Raw genomic sequence first — 16746 nt, 5'->3', positions numbered from 1 at the left:
CTAAAGGAAAACGGAAAAGGAATTAGTTATATATATATATGTATAATATACAGTAATAGTCACTGTTTCAGTTACATGGAAAAAAGATTAGATTTATGATTTACTTACATTGCTGGCAATATGTCTGCCTTGCTTGGCATGCAGGATAGGAATAGCATCAGGCTTCAAGTCGTAGCCCTTAGCAATATCTTCCAGCCACTTGTGCTTGTAGTGACTCTGTGGATAAACAGTTAAGTGTCAGGTACATATACATATACACCTAGTATTTCATGCAAGTCATATTCCTTTGGCTTGACAATTTGCTGATCAAACAGCAACTGATGTTGATTTTGAGTAAATGGATTGTGCTCTAACCTCGCTAAGGGTCTGTGCATTGTATTTAGCCTGGAGGAACTCTGGGCTGTCAGCGGGCAGATGATAGGTGTGCACAAACTTCTCGCCAGATGCTTTGTATGCAGTCTAGAGGGGAGAAAAGAACAGAAAATGTTTAGAACATCCTTGTAGGAGAATCTGACATGTATTAATATGTTAACATCATATAAAGAAAAGACATTCATACATTGTCCAGCTGCTTCGTGTTGGTCAGAGCCAAAGCCATGTTCATGGCATCAGTCTTGCTTGTGAACTTGAGTGTGCTGGGATGCTGGCGGTAGCCCCTCTCATCCAGTGCAGCTTTAGCAGCTTTGGCCTTCTCAACATCCAGAGAACCAATAGGGACCCATCCTGAGCCTTTATGGCAGTGGGCATAATCTGATTTGTAGACATTCTGTAGGTGTATAAAGAAAAAAGATCATAATTCAAAACTTGTGGAAGAGTTTACAGTCATCACAGTGTAATTTGTTTTGCTAGTGTGTATATAATCAATTTAATTATATATGCACCAATTATATTAGGTATATGAAAACATATAGGTGTAAAGGGAAAACATACATCACTCTGAATCTCCATCATATTGCGACACAGCTGCAGATGCATGTTGTCAGGCAGAAGGAAGTAGTTGTGAGGGATCTTTCTGTAACCAGCATAAGTCTGAACAGCAGAGGCGTGCTTTGCATGGACCACACTCATCATGTCCACTGGGGAGTGATACTTCAGCTTGACCTTGTGATAGTCTTTCTTGTAGTTCTTGTCACTCTGCATCTTAGCCACCTCCATGTAGTGAACCAGCAGAGGATCATCCTGGAGGCTGCGGAAGCCAACATGGTGACCTCTGGCTTTCTCGTAAGCCAACTTGTACTTGTACTGTATAAAAGAACAACATTTGGCATTATGAATAACTGCATTAAATGCAGTAATGTTTGAATACTATTATTATTGGCATAATCACAACTTACATTACTGGCAATGTCTCTGGAAGCTTTTGCTGCGACAATAGGAATGGCATCTTCCTTCATTTTATGTCCTTTGAGCACATCTTGACGATGAGCATAGGTGTAGTAATTCTAAATAAATAGATCATCAGTGTTATGTTAGAGATATAGCATCAATTTTATTTCTTTTTAAATTTTATGCGCATGTAAAGGCTGTAAAATATATAGGAATCTGCAACTAACCTGGCTGATGTTGACAGCATTGTATCTGGCTTGCATCAGTTCAGGGGCATCAGAAGGGAGATGGTAAGTGTGCATGAACTTCTCTCCACTGGCCTTATACTCTTTCTGCATAATTACATTTAAGAAATTGGTTTATATCTATTCTGAAAAGGAATTCATAGACTGAAATAATGTGATTTATATTGAAGCAAATTAAGAAGTTATTTTGCTTCCTCCTCCTCACCACATTCATGATCTTGGCATTGGCCTTGGCCAGCTCCATGCTCATGGAGTCAATAGGACTGGTGAAATTGATGGTGTCAGGGTGCTGGCGGTACTTTTTCTCATCCAGAGCTGCAGCTGCTGCCTTGGCTTTTTCCACCTCCAGGGAACCAATGGGAATCCAGCCAGTTCCCTTAACTGAGGTCTCATAATCTAGTTTATAGTTATACTGGAAAGAAAAAGAGTATGCAAATTATCAGACCTGTTAATACACAGACTTTTAGGCAGGACATTAAGTATTTACCTAAATCATGTAACAAATGTTCCTTAAAGGAAAATGAATCTTACATTACTGGAATTGTAGTTCATGGTGCGAGCAAGGTCGAAATTCATTGAATCAGGCAAAAGACAGTAATTATGGTGGTGCTGCTTGTAGCCAGTGAAGGTCTGCACTCTTGAGGCATGTTTAGCATGAGCCACACTCATCATGTCCACTGGGGAGTGGAACTTCAGCTTGGCCTTGTGGTAGTCCTTCTTGTAATTCTTGTCACTCTGCAGTTTGGCCACCTCCATGTAGTGAACCAGCAGAGGGTCGTCCTGGAGGCTGCGGAAGCCAACATGGTGGCCTCTGGCCTTCTCGTACGCCTTTTTGTATTGGACCTATAAGTTAAAATGTATGTAGCATCATTGATTACATTCAATTAGTATTGAAAGAATGTTAATGATTATATGATGCAACAAGACGTGTTTGGTACATGGCAATTTAAAATGGAGTTTGACCATGAGTCTTTCAGAAATCTTACATCACTGGCAGCATGTCGGGCAGCTTTGGCAGCAACAACAGGGATAGCATCAGGCTTCAAGTCATAACCTTTAGCAATCAATTCCTGCCAGGCGAGCTTGTAGTAGTTCTGAAATGACAGATTACAGATATACACAACATCAAAACATATGAACACTGAGTAAGTGTGGCATGGATCCACCACATATTTAAAAAGACACTTCAGATCAGATTTAGGAGCAAACTATTTTAAATGTACCCAAAATTACTACTTCCAAAGTGGGCTATGAGAATATATTTCAATTATATAAATAAATGGGGTCTCTCTGTATGCAACACCTTGCTGATGTTGTAGGCATTGCACTTGGCCTGGAGGAACTCAGGGACATCAGGAGGCAGAGAGTACTTCTGATGAACCTCCTCAAGACCTCTCTTGTAGAACCGCTGTAAGGAAATAAGGGCAATAAGGGCAGAAGTCACATGAGCTGTACTCAGATCATAGTAAAGATAAGAACAATCTTCTCAAAAATGACTTCAGAAAAGAAGAGAAGAGTTCTCTCTGCAGAGTTAATAGTGAGAGTACTCACATCACTCCTCTGAAGCTGGTTGACTTTGGCCTGCATCATGATGGGGTGGTCATCAATTGCTGTGAAGGGGATTGTGTCTGGGTGTTGTCTGTATTTTTTCTGTAAGAAACAAGTAAATTAACACATTATGTGACATTGTCTGCCAACCATCAAACATGTATTTTCTAATGTCAAGAGGGCATTTGTAAAGAGGTGGAAAGTGTGTGTTGTGAGTTTTAAGCAATGCTGTTGTGCACATACCTCACTAAGGATCTCTCCTGCTTTCTTAGCCTTTTCCACATCCATGGAGCCAAAGGTGACCCATGGGCTACCCTTGGTATAGTTGTTGTAGTCAGACTTGTACTCATTCTGTGGTGAAGAAAAATAAACAAAATTGAAAAGGTGTAACAACCAAACTGCCAGCAATAAAACCTTGTAAAGTCTGTCTATGCTTACATCACTCTGGATGATGTTGGCTTTCTTGGCCAAGTCCAGCAGCACACTGTCATAGGGAAGGAAGAAGTTGGTACTGATGCTCCTATACCCGGCCATGCTGGCAATCCCCTGGGATTTCTTAGCCAAGGTGACTGACATCATATCCAGTGGTGTGTGGTACTTGGTCTTTATCTTTTCATAGTCCTTCTTATATTCACGCTGTGGAATGAGTAAATAAGTATAGGTGAAGGGTGATTCATCTGACTAGATCACCCACTAAGTAAATACGTAAAGATTTATTTATAAAGTGCTTCATATTAAAAGCATCAAACAAGCACAATAATAACAACAGGGTTCTATTTACAAAGTAGAAATATGAGTATAGAGTAAACAGCAAACAACAAAACATCAGTTTAAAAAAATAAGTCAATATAAATGACTTTAGAGATGTTTCTTTTAGCTTTAGAAAAGTTTCAATATGAGATGGTTCAAGAGTCCCATCTTATCTCAATCCGGATAAAGTAAAAGTACAGGAAATACAAGCAAACTAATGACTTACATCACTCTGGATTTTGGCCACATGAACAGAGTGCAAGATCTTGGGATCGTCATTAATGCTGAGGGCTCCAACCATTTGTCCCTTGTTCTTCTCATACTCCTTTTTATATTTAACCTGCAAAGAAGAACAAAAGATTTGCAATGACTAGATTAATAAAAAGAGTGCTATGACAAAAGAGGTTCTAAAAGTAACTGAAATACAAAGCAAACAAGCAAAGCAAGACATATTGAAATCCATAATGTGGCATACTTACATCACTGGCGATGTTTGTGTGAGCACGGGCAGCAAGGATTGAGATGGCATCGCCCTTGATCTCAAACTTTTTCGCTTTAGATTTCTCCCAATCGTACTTATAACAGTTCTGCAAGGAGAAAATCATGCCATTCGGGAAATTAAAAATATTATACCAAATTAAAGCTGACAGAATTTTAATTTATAGAAATGGAGTACAGAGTATTTACAAATCAAGAGGTACTTACATCACTGAGGTTAAAAGCGTTAACTCTGGATTGGATGAAGAAGGGATAGTCTGGGGGCAGATTAGACTTGAACTTTGTTTCCTCATACTTTGCCTTGTAGTTCAACTGCAAAAAGAGCAAAGTGATAAAACTGAGTTTTATTCTAAAAAGAAACATCATTACATATTGTACAAGTACAGTAATTTTGAGACAGGACATAGATTAAGGCAAAATGCTCTTTGATTTTCTGTCACTGGGGGGCAGCAGTGTACTGGCTGGGCTCTATCTCAGACATATTTGACTGTCCTTTTCCCCACCTCCCCTGCCCCTTCTCTGAACACAGGGTTTATTCTGGGCCAAATGAATGCTTGTTGCTATTTATGCTACAGAGAGATGGCTCTCCAGTTTCCATGGTGCCCACAGAAAGACAGCTGGGCTATGTGGATGATTGGGCACATTTTAAGGTGATCTGCATATCTAGGAGAAATTTGATCTAGGCCATTAGCTGATGATTGTAGCAATTCCAATGAATACTTGGACAATATGAAAAATAATTCTGTTCACAAGAACCTTATATGAATCACTTATATGATTTATATGAATGAAAGAGCAAGTATGAAAGAATTCAAATGATAGCAATATTGATAAGAAATATTTCATCATCTTGTAAAGCCACTGTTTCAACTATCTGTTTCAACTGTAATACATTTTGTATCAGTACTAAGAGGAAGCTGTCTATAAATGGTACATACGTCACTTAGCTGTTTGGCATTGATGGCGGCTTGAACCAGAACTGGCGAATCCACCACTTGTGTAAATTTCACTTTGTCTGGATGTTGCCGGTAAACTTTCTGCAAAGCATAACATGAAGAAAAAATGTGACATAAGTTATATTTCAGTTATACATATAATTATACAAAAAGAAGAGTCATGTGAATCTGTTTTACCCCAAAGAAGTATTTTATTATGAAGATATTTATTAAGACTACTCACATCGGTACACTGTTGAAGCTTCTTTGCAGCTTCATATTCAGGCGTAATTGTTTGAGGGAAGAAGCACCTTGTTTTGATGTCTTCATAATCCGCTTTATACATTTGCTGCAAAATAAAATACACTAATTGTGAGGAAAGATAACAAAGTATTAAATTAATTCTTACAGAAGTGATTTTAATTTAGGAAACCTGAAATGAAAATGCAGGAACTTACCTCGTTCTTCATTTCCTCAACTTTCTGGCAGTGAAGCATATAGAGATCTTCATAGCTGCCAATGTAGTGGCCCTTCACCTGACTGTCATACTTATCTTTGTAATGTGCCTAAAAAAGGGAAACAGAATGTGTATAATTTCAAAAAAAGAAAAAAGAAAACAATATCATTGGTTTATGAAAAAAGAAAGCCTTGTATGTCATGAAGTTTTCTTACATCAGTGAACTGTTTAAGTACTGAGTCCATCTGAAACTTGGGCGTGTCACAGTAGTTGATGCTGAAACCCCTGGATTTCTCATAGTTGGCCTTATATACTTTCTGCAAAGAACATGAAAAACAAATAAATCAGTTACTAAAATAAGCAAACACTCAAAATTAAATGAACAGTTGAACAAACCATCTGTCCATATGGTACATGAAGTACACAATGCTAATTGAATATTTCAGTAAGACTTGATGAAATTAACTGAAATTAATTAAAATTAACTAATCAACTAACTTGTTGTGCACAAGAGGCTACTGCAAGTGACCACTAATACAACAATCCACTTTGAAGAGCTTTATGTTAAACTATAACACCCACATAGGTCAATCATTCAAGCAGTCACCCCGTTTTTTTAGTTAAGTCTAACAAGACCACCTCTGTCTAAACAGACATGAAGACCAGTAATGATACATGTTACTGCACTACTTCTGAGATTTTATCATTTGTTTTTCCCAAAATATATATTATAATCCATCATCTTTAATAAAACCAGCATTGATTGAAAATGTCTTTCTTCATAGCGTTCTCCAGACACCTACATCACTGAGGATGGTGCCAGCATATCTGAGCTGTCTGAGGAGAGGATTCTCAGTGGCGGGGAGCGTGTTGTAGTCAGACTGTGCCTTTGTCTTCTCGTATTCCTTCTTGTATTGGACCTAAAGACAGACATAAGGAGATTGGTGTCAGTAACAAGAGCAAAAAGTGTGTTGACATGGTTGACTGACTCACTCATAAAACATAACGTTGGTAAAGTCAGTCATGGAGGAACAGTACGAATGCCTATTGTTTCCCAAAATGATGCTTGTTTGCATTGTGTGTGAAAGTATGGGCGGCCTCTTCACATAGTTTGAGTTGTTGTTTCTGGAAACTGGTGATACTACACACTGAATTTGTGCAGTGACAGTGAACCAAATGTAGATCTCTTAATCATGCAGTGCGTGTGTAGGCACAAACCAACACGTCAGCATGGATTCACTGCGTTGACTCACACTCTACTCTGAGACACAGGTCAACTCTCTGTCGTGTCTTCCACATGAGATAGTGCCCATAAAAATACTTTGATACCTTTGTGCGTGTGTGTTTGTGTGGACTCACCTCACTAGCAGCAACAGAAGCCTTTTTGTTTGTGTCGTAAACCGGCGTGTCTGTTTGCATGAAATAAATTTGGTCTTTCATATCCTCATAATGTTGCGTGTATTTTCTCTGCAAAGAAACGGGATTGACACTTAGATACAGAATAATGACAAAATAATAATATTCTGAAAATCCCATCCCTTTTCTAGTAGTAAGCTCTTACATTGCTGAAGTTGTCCATCGCCACCCTGGCTGTGGCCACGTCGAAGTAGGGCGTCTCACACCACTGACCCTTCACATTTTTATTGTAATCTTCCTTGTACTTAAGCTGTGGAGAACAAACAACAACAATCAACATTAGAAGACACATTTTGAAGAGGAAAGATCTTGCTGTAGAGTAAAGTGTAGAGGATATATGAATAATGCTAACATATTAGATATCTCATATGTTTGAAAAAACTCTTTGGGAATGACTGGTATCCCTGTTATTTTAACCTATTGTTAGCCTCTCCTGTCCAGCTTAGTGTGGTCAGTAATATCAGGGAGCAGGTGGCCAGTTATCCCTTAGAGCGACTAAGGGTTGGTTGGTCTCTGAGGGCCCTGTTTCCACGTAAGTTCACTGTGCAAAGTGCAGGTTTGTGCCTCTAAAATATAATTTTCCTGAGAATCATGAAGATCTATTACTCTCCTGTGCCTATTTGGCATTGTGATGACTTGCACTGAACTAAACCAACCTGCAAAAACAGAGCAGATGATATGTAACAATGGATTCCTCCTAATTCTACACCATTTCCAAGTGCAATGCGGGGGACCCACACACACGTCCAGCCACAAAAATACCAGTGTGTTGCCACACCCATTGCACACTGTCTATGATGCACTTACCGTGCTCGCTCTATTGTTAATAAAGAATAGGACTGTGAGAATGTGTGATAACACTTAATGAAGATTATTTCCAATTTTTATGCCTTACACTGAATATTGCTTTCATTATTTGGGTTTACTGTAAGTGTCTTGCTAATGTATGAAATAAAGCTTAAGATTAAGAAAAAGGGTAAATTCATCAATTTATCTACATGAATCTTCTTGTATTTCTTATATTTGTTTTGGACTTGTGTCACAATGTGTTAGAGAGACAGTTTAAAATGGTTTTGCTTACATCACTGCGCTGATGCTCCACTCTCTTGGCCAGCTCTACTTCAGGAGGATCAGGCAAGGAGGTGTACTTGGCCTTGCGCTCATGATGACCCTTCTTGTAGTGAATCTGCAGGAGCAGACAGCAGGAGTTGAAATTTACTGAGGTGGTTAATTCTTCAACATCAATAGCTGACCTCAGTGCACCGATTGTATCTACATTGACTGGTGACTTCCCTACATCAGCAGAAAAGGTTAAACACAGTTTTGTGCAAAAAGAAGAAAATGACCATTTTAATTGCCTGCACCATGAATGGAAAAGGCTACATATGATACATTTGACTCAGCACAAACAAATGGACCGTGAAAAAAAATATAGACGGCAGAGAAAATGTGCTAGCCTGTGTGATTGATGCTGAATGTCAGTCTGCTCGCAGAGTCAATGTAAGACATGAACTGCTCAGGTGAATTAAATGATAAAACACGAAAGCTGCAGCTCACCTCATTTTTATTACTCTATTACTCTATAGCAATACATTTCAAGAAACAGCACCAAATGACAGTCACTTATAAAATCTCTTGGAGGTAAAATTCTTCACCTTGGTATGTGTAATTTTATTTTATATATCAATAATGTAATACATTTCTAGTAAATTTGTTAGAAAATCAATTGGAACTGCTTAGAGATAACTTAACCAGACAAGAAAGTCTGTGTTCAGCTAGTAATCAGTGTCCTTTAATTCCAGTATTGCAATTCAGCTCATTGATGCATTATTGTATCATTGATCTCTAAGGCCTAATGTAATCAGAGGTTTTAAAGTGGGAGCTGGGAGTATGAAGTGAATGAAAACTCTTTCACAGCTTTTCATTCCCTGCAGTTGAGAATTGGTTGTTGAAGGTAAATTCAACTTACATCACTGAGGACCTCCTGAGCCTTGGCCACCCTGCGCAGCTCTGGGCTGTCACTGTAGGGGTATAACTGGGTCTTTTCTTCGTCCCAGGCCTCCGTGTAAAGTTTCTGAACAAGTTGTGAGGTCATGATTTACTCCATGCACATAAAATAAGCAGATACTCATCATGTTTAATCACACAATGAGATGTTGTTCTAATTATTCAAAAATCAGTGCTTAAAGGCCATTATGCTTACTTTGCTGTAGTTAGCAGCATTCTTCACAGCCAGAACCAGCTCAGGAGCGTCAGGAGGCAGAAGGTACCTGTCCTTAGTCTCATCCCACTTCTGTCTGTACAGAACCTGGAAAAGAAAAGCAACAACATTGGTGTTTAACAGTCATATTGTTTTTTGTTTTTTTTTTTCAAAAACTTTTGTACATTGTTATAAGTTGAAGTAACTCACCTTGCTCATCAGTTCAGACACATGCTTGACGTGGGCGATCTCTTTGGCCTCACCATCATACATACTTGTCGTCCGAACCTTATTTCCCTCCATGCGGTATTTAACCTAATGATGATACATGTAATTTGTTATCATTCATGACTAGAAAAGATCTAATCAAGTTTGAGGAATTCAGTTTTATTGTTAATCTTCATCTTTTTTATTCCATTATTTACTAAAAAATTAATTTGTTCAGCACTTCTGCTCCACATTCAATTCACACTCACTCTCAAGTCTATTGCTGCTGACAGAATTGTTTCATTCGGTAATTTTACTGAAAGCATTCAAACCAGAAATCTTCCATTAATCTTCCAACCCTCATCCTTAAATTTTAGACAGCATAATTTGGGGGGACTATTTCACTACAGTCTTCCAGTAGTACCTCACTAAGCTGCTCCTGGGCCTTCCTAATGCGGATCATTTCAGGGGTCTCAGTGCTGATGGCAGGAGGCTGGCCTCTGGACATGTCATAAGCATGGCGGTACTTGTTCTGTAGAGCAATCATTTGAGTACAACAGTCATGAAATACACTGCAACCACCAAAAATATCATATATGAAGTTAAAAAAAAAAAAGTAACTACAGTAAATCACAAATATTGTGGCTCACAAATATTCCAACGAAAGGGGCTTATCTGTTTTCTTTCCATAAGCATATAGTGCTATAGAAGACAAGTTAGGTACTAAAGTTAGGTATTAAAAACCCAGATATGTTTCTTACGTGGCTGAACTGCTCCAGCATCTTCTGGCTGTGGGCCAGGTACGGAGTCATGAACTTGGAAGTATCCACCTTGACCTTCTTCCTGACTTTCCTGGTGGGCAAGCCAGACTGGAAGAGGACAGAGAGAAATACAGTTAATTATCCAACTAACAAACGGGGTCTAGGTTCCTTGATTATGCAAAACATATTGGTGAGGAAGTAAAACAGTATTCACTCATAACGAGGCAGTCATCAAAGACACTCAGTGATAATTTATGACTGTTTTTTTAAAACTATAATACAGTTGATTAAATAATGACCTGATATTGCCAAGATGAAGAGAAAACTGTTACAAGATGCATATCGATCTGTGCTTCTCCAGTACACCTCTTACTCTAATTACTCACCTTCAATAACGTGTGAAGTGATCCAAGTCAAGAGTTAAAGGGATATGAATAAAATGTATTCTACATGGAAGTCAGCAAGTTAGAATAATGCCATTATTATGTACTGTGATAATGGCAGATGAAAGGTGACTGAAGAACAGACAAACCAAGAAGCAAAAGAGAAGAGCTGGATATACAGTTACGCCTCTAAGCGCATTGTGCTGCATGCAATGTCAGACTGACCAACATGTGGGGGGTACAGTATCTCATCTGATGGGCAGTGCAGTCATGATTAACAAAACTGCCAGAAGCCATTAATCCCCAAAAAAGCAGACACTTCCTCTTGGAAGTCACATTAAAATGTAAAACTGGCAAAAAAATTCATGTGTACATTGCTGCAAGGGAGTTTAATGTTCATGCAGAAGTTTTTGTTTTACTAATTTCTAGTGTCATTTCTAACTTGAAAGGTTTTAACTTAAAAAAAAAAAAAACAAGACCAAAGGCACCATATCTCCAGACAGCAGATTATCCAGACAGACATGCAGACAGGGACGGGGATGCACCATTGTCAAGACAAGGGAGGGTATCCTGCACTGTTTGAACTATTGTCCCTTGGGAGGAGGTGCTTTACCTGAAAGGACTGAGTCTTGTGCTCAGTGACAGTCATCGTTGTTGTCATCTGCTCAAAATATTACAAATATAGGACAAACTCTAAAGTTTCAAAACTGCCAGAACAAGTAATGGGAGAAACAGCACAGTATTTCTGTTGGATTGAGTTTGATTTTTCCTCAGCTCTGGTTCTACTTAATTACTGCAACTGACATTTCTAGTATAACAAGTGGGAAATCACTCTGAAAGAAAAGGTAAAATCCTCAGAGATGATTATTCTGTAATTGTGACTGCAGTCTAATTAAGCCTGTATCCTACAGAGGAAAGAGAGGCATTAATATCCTCTGTGTTATGTGAGCCCAACCGCGCTAAATCTTCTGATCCTCCGACCAAGTTTATAAACACCATGCGCTCACATGACTATAATTCTATTCTTATTTGTCATTGTTCCTGTTATCAGTTGCTACAGCATACAGCAATACACAAACTGTTTACACAGCTTCTTAATCTCTTGGTTACAAAGGACTGCTTCACCCAAATTACAAAAAACATATTTTCTCACTTACTTCTAGTAACAGCTATAGATAGTTTGTACCTGCACTTTTAAAAGGACATGGATAGTTTGGATTTTATTTTAAGTCATTTCAACACATCTGTTTTCTGCTTTCACTCCAATACAGTGGAGATGAATGGAATTTCATTTATGATGCTAACAGATAACAACATTTAAAAAGAAAATCAACAGCAACTTGAATTCAAAGAAATTAGGTCCTTGTTACTTTAAATACTCCACAGAAATAGTCTCATAAAATAAGTGTTGACAGTCGTTTCTGTGCATTATCCAGAGTAGCATGTTATACTGTTTCCTGGAAGAGATGTCATTGTTGAATATATTTTGAATGACACTCTTGAACGCTTTGAGCGCTACAAATTATATCCCATTCACATTAATTGTACTGAAGAGGGAGAAATTTCAGAGATAGATATCCCAAAATCTGGGCCTTTAACCAAATGTTTGTGCACGGTTAGATCCCACTTGAAGTAAGTACCACTTGTAATTTGGGAAGAACCATCCATTTATGGGGAAACATTATTTTCAAGTCAAGCACCTCAGGCTACTGTAACTGACGGTATTCCCCGCACATAGCATACTGTTCCATGAATAGCACGCCTAACTTGCAGCCTGTCTGCATTACACTTCCCTCTACTTGGGCAATGAAATATTCACAGTCACATAAGGTTGAACATTATGAGCTAAGTGGCTTTGGAAGCTAACGATTAATCCCTCAAATCTACCAGAAATCTAGGGATAACCAGAGCTGAGAGAAAGAACATCTCAATCATTTTGATCAACATTTGTAAGAGGCTTCGATATCTGAATCTATCAGACAGGAGAGAACCATAGGTGTAGATGAAACACTCACATTACTCATCCCCTCAAAGTAATTCAAAGCAACCTCTCTCTAAAACCTGTCAGGCAGTTTTTCCATGCAACCTCCTCTCCTAAGCAGATTTCTAGCTGTGACGTCAGCACACTTGAAGTGTGATTTACAGCACGGTGACTCGTCTCACTTGCCCCTCTCTCTCTCTCTCACTTTCTCTCTCTTTCCTTCTCCCTCCACTCCATCTCTCTGCCAATGTGCCATAGATGTCCTCTTCTAAATTTGTCTGAATGCCAGACAGAGAACTCTACACTCCACCCCTAAATGACCCGAGGAGTTAAGTCATTTTTTAAGATGATATGAAGAAAATACTCATGATCAAAATGATTCATGATGCAGATCACTATCAAATAAAACAAAAAAAAAAAACAATAACGTATTACTCCTTATGTGCTAAGTCTTTCCAAATTCTTGTGAAGATATTGTGTGTTTTCAACTGTATGCATATTTTCATATCTGACCTGAACAGCACTATGTTTCTCCCCATTCTGTAGAATAAATAAGAAGCCGTCTTACTATTTACTCAAAACAATGTCATATTTCTCCACAGTGTAGATGAAAGTGCTAGTGAAATCAGAGTGTATTGAGTTTGTAGGTATCCATCTGTCCCGCCTCCCAAATGATTTACATCTTTGCAGTAAAGATGGTAAATCCATTTGACACAGCTGATATGTTATATGGGAGTTAAATGGTAACAGCTGATTGATGAGTATGTTCAGGTAATATCATGTCACCAAGAACATCATTCAGACTCCCCTATGAGATATCAGCAATATTAAATAGGAACAAATACGAGGCTAGCTTTAATCCTATTTCACCAGGAAATATGGGATTAAGCTGTTAGCCTTCTGTTTTCACTCTTCCATTGGACACTGACACGGAGACCTTCAGCAACACAATAATTACAACATACATAAAAATGTCTCTAAATGCAGCACAAAAACACGTTGAAATCTTGGGGGTATGAGGTTTGATCACATAATCTGGAGACAAATATTACAGGAGATTGGTGATGAATACCAAATTATATGACTGAAGTGAAGTATGAAGAAGAATTTTCACAGGTCACTTGAAGCAAAAGACAAAATGGTAACTTCGAGAAACAGACACTGACCCAAATCCAATCTTGCACTATCTATGCTACACAGGAAGGATAACATGAAAATTTGAGTAGCATTACAGAACAACAAAATGTATTAATTAATACATTAGATATGTTGGGAGATAACTAAGGGCCTGCTGCAAAAATACAGTTACATTAATGTTGTCAACTCATCTGCAGAAAGTAGTTGTGCAATTATTACATCACTGGACTCCATTTATAATGTTGTGGGGCTGTCTACCATAAGATGAGAGCTCAGGTAAAAGTACCTGCACTTTTAAAAGGACACTGGTAAAAATATTCTCTGTTCAGTTTGAAATAGTTTTGATTAATAGTTGACTGAAATCCAGGACTTAAAACCCTTTAGAAGGCGTCTGCCTGAAACAGGATCCACCAGCAGACATGGATGACCAGTTCCATGAACTGCTGACTGGATGGGGTATCGTCACTGGCTTAACTATTCATAGGGCCTGCCACTGGACATGTAGATCCAGCAGACAATTTCAATCTACTGACATACATAAAATGATATCTCAGGTTTTAATTATATTAAGTCTAGAAACAACAAAAACTAATCAACTATAATAATGAAAGTAAAGAATAGCAGCCTTGTGTTTTACAATTAATGTACAAAACCCAATGAGAAGATGTCCACTTACCTCCTCCACAATCTCCTCCTCCTCCTCCTCCTCCTCCTCCTCCTCATATTCCACATACTCCTCCACAATTGTCGTCATTTTGGGATGGTTTTAGAGGTTCTAAAACCTACAGAAAAACACAGATGACATTTTGAGGCATTCATTTAAACTCTGAATGAACAAGGTTTGGCCTCATAAGCTGAAAAGCCTATCTAATCGGGAAGTATACCATCCAACAGTGTAGCAAAGTTCACTTTAATGTTCTTTCAGTGGCACCAAATTACAGTTTCAAACTGCATATACTGGGGCAAGAGACCAGAGGACGACAGCACCAGAGATATTTTAGGATGCCGAAAGCCATCCCCCGCTGAACCCAATTACCTTATTCAAAACGAGTCATAATTAACAGCAAACACTTGCTATAAAAAAATATGACACCAACATACTGATGTTTAACCTATGTGCATGCCATACCAGCAAAACAATCCCGCAGTATTTCCTGACAGTAAGGAGGCCTCACTTGCCATCCAATAGGGTCTCAAATTGATAGTCCGACTTTGTGATTTGCCCCAGCCCTAAACAAAGTAATACAAGTATGTGAAACCACTCACAAACTTTGCTACGTGTACATCAATAATCACACAGGGAGAAGGGCAGATTAGGAAGGTGAAAAACTTAGTGCATTATAACAGGCCTCTGCCTTTGAATGTGTGACAGCCACCCCTCCTCCTTCACTTGCCACAACACAACTCAAAGAACTGTGCCTCCTGCCTGAAGGTTGGCGACAGCTGCCCAACTGTGCTTCAGCTATTTGACATGTAAGCTAATGCCACAGCCTGATTGGTTGACTCTGTTTAGCAAACGGAGATGCAATGCCTTCTGAGGCTGCAGGTTAAATATAGGATGGCATACTAACTACCTTTTTTTAGCACTTCATTGCCCTCTCTTTGAATTAAAATGTAATTTTCTCTGTTAAACAACAAGAGAAATAGGTGGAGCAGTTGAGGCATAAGGACAAAATAGCTAGGAAGATGCCAAGAAAAGTAGACAGAATGGCCAGACTGCAGCTGTAATTTCAGAAACATCCAAAGGTAGGCCTGGTCTGATCTTGCGTGAGTCCTGCAGTTCTGAATTGTTTGGTTACTCCTTCAAGGTGCAGCAAAGCCTTCACAATCCTTATTCCTCAAGTAGCTGTCTTCCTGGATCCAGTTGGTAGCAGAGAATGGAAATGATGGATGTCCAAGCAGATGGAAAGCCATGCAGGGTGTAGTAAATATGGATACTTGTACTTTTTCTCCTTTTCTTTGCTTACCAGTTATTTTATAAGTTTAATGGTCTCCCAAGCCGCCAAAGCCTCCCCAGCTTCCCTCCAGAGAAACGCTGGGCAACAGCACACAGCTGCGGTTTCTACCCAGGTTATCATGTGGTTGACACAGCCAATCACAGGGCAGCACTCTCAGGTTTCAAAATCTAAATATACCTAAGTGATCCTTTCAGAAAAGAGCACCTGTTGGGACTAATGCATCAGCGGTACAGTTATGAGGAAGGCAGTGGGGCACGCGTGGTGGGGGTCTCAAGGAAACAAAAGTAAACCCCGACTACAACAGTATCACCCTGTGTCAATGGATGTATGCTGGCTGTGATGTTAACAAATGCATCTGTTTTAGTACAAGGTTTGGAGGCAGGTGTGACGAGGGGTAAGAATATGAGTTTGAGTTTAGGAAGAGAAGGTTAGCTGAAGGCTGGCAGGGCTGTGAGTGCCAGATCTGTTGAGGTCATCTGTTAGCTGACCCTGAGCTGGCTAGGTCCTGTCAAGAATCGGGTCACCAACAAACTTAAGACCTGTGAGATGTACATGCCCAAGTCAATATGAAGCACAAACACAAAACCACATATTACAAATGTGACCGAGTCCAAAAAAATAATAAATCACCAATGACACTTGAATTAAGGGGTGAAGCCTGTAAATGAATGATGAGCCCCGTTGGGTCAAGTCTTGTTATTTGTTTGTAATAAAGACTAAGAATATCTGATACATTTAGACCACTGGGGGCAGGAACACTAATATGCAGTACTGTGCAGGCATTTGTTCAATTTCTAGCTTAACAGTCACTGAAATTCAATCTTGTTCCCTTGTATGTTAACAAAACCTTAAAACAATATAACTGCCACTAACAGCTCTAGAGGCTGTCCCATATATATTAATTTCATGTTATAAAATAGACTAGATTTAACCTCAGCTACCCA

At 39.0% G+C, this 16746-nt stretch overlaps 1 protein-coding gene across 12 annotated transcripts in view; it reads right to left on the bottom strand.

Annotated features, from left to right (window-relative positions):
* Positions 1-15885, bottom strand: part of neb (nebulin) — a 64180-nt gene extending 48295 nt beyond the window's left edge. For all 12 annotated transcript variants that reach the window (XM_071480983.1, XM_071481054.1, XM_071481084.1 and 9 more), the window contains exons 1-32: positions 15812-15885; positions 14521-14626; positions 11340-11387; positions 10344-10451; positions 10007-10114; positions 9586-9690; positions 9379-9483; positions 9145-9249; positions 8257-8361; positions 7321-7425; positions 7119-7226; positions 6563-6679; positions 5975-6076; positions 5761-5868; positions 5547-5651; positions 5306-5404; positions 4575-4679; positions 4349-4456; positions 4096-4209; positions 3558-3755; positions 3363-3470; positions 3123-3221; positions 2875-2979; positions 2558-2665; positions 2103-2414; positions 1777-1983; positions 1554-1658; positions 1335-1442; positions 931-1242; positions 560-766; positions 355-459; positions 109-216 (exon numbers count right to left, since the gene is read on the bottom strand). In XM_071480983.1, coding sequence (XP_071337084.1) covers positions 109-216; positions 355-459; positions 560-766; positions 931-1242; positions 1335-1442; positions 1554-1658; positions 1777-1983; positions 2103-2414; positions 2558-2665; positions 2875-2979; positions 3123-3221; positions 3363-3470; positions 3558-3755; positions 4096-4209; positions 4349-4456; positions 4575-4679; positions 5306-5404; positions 5547-5651; positions 5761-5868; positions 5975-6076; positions 6563-6679; positions 7119-7226; positions 7321-7425; positions 8257-8361; positions 9145-9249; positions 9379-9483; positions 9586-9690; positions 10007-10114; positions 10344-10451; positions 11340-11387; positions 14521-14598 — 3915 coding nt within the window. In that variant the 5' untranslated portion in view covers positions 14599-14626; positions 15812-15885. The remainder of the gene's footprint in view (positions 1-108; positions 217-354; positions 460-559; positions 767-930; positions 1243-1334; positions 1443-1553; positions 1659-1776; positions 1984-2102; positions 2415-2557; positions 2666-2874; positions 2980-3122; positions 3222-3362; positions 3471-3557; positions 3756-4095; positions 4210-4348; positions 4457-4574; positions 4680-5305; positions 5405-5546; positions 5652-5760; positions 5869-5974; positions 6077-6562; positions 6680-7118; positions 7227-7320; positions 7426-8256; positions 8362-9144; positions 9250-9378; positions 9484-9585; positions 9691-10006; positions 10115-10343; positions 10452-11339; positions 11388-14520; positions 14627-15811) is intronic.
* Positions 15886-16746: the final 861 nt, after the last annotated feature.

This window comes from Trachinotus anak, unplaced genomic scaffold, assembly GCF_046630095.1.
Source record: "Trachinotus anak isolate AG129_WGS33_773 ecotype Australia unplaced genomic scaffold, CSIRO_AGI_Tana_v1 ptg000001l, whole genome shotgun sequence".
Classification (NCBI taxonomy): Eukaryota; Metazoa; Chordata; class Actinopteri; order Carangiformes; family Carangidae; genus Trachinotus; species Trachinotus anak.
This window is presented reverse-complemented; position numbering and strand designations above follow the sequence as displayed.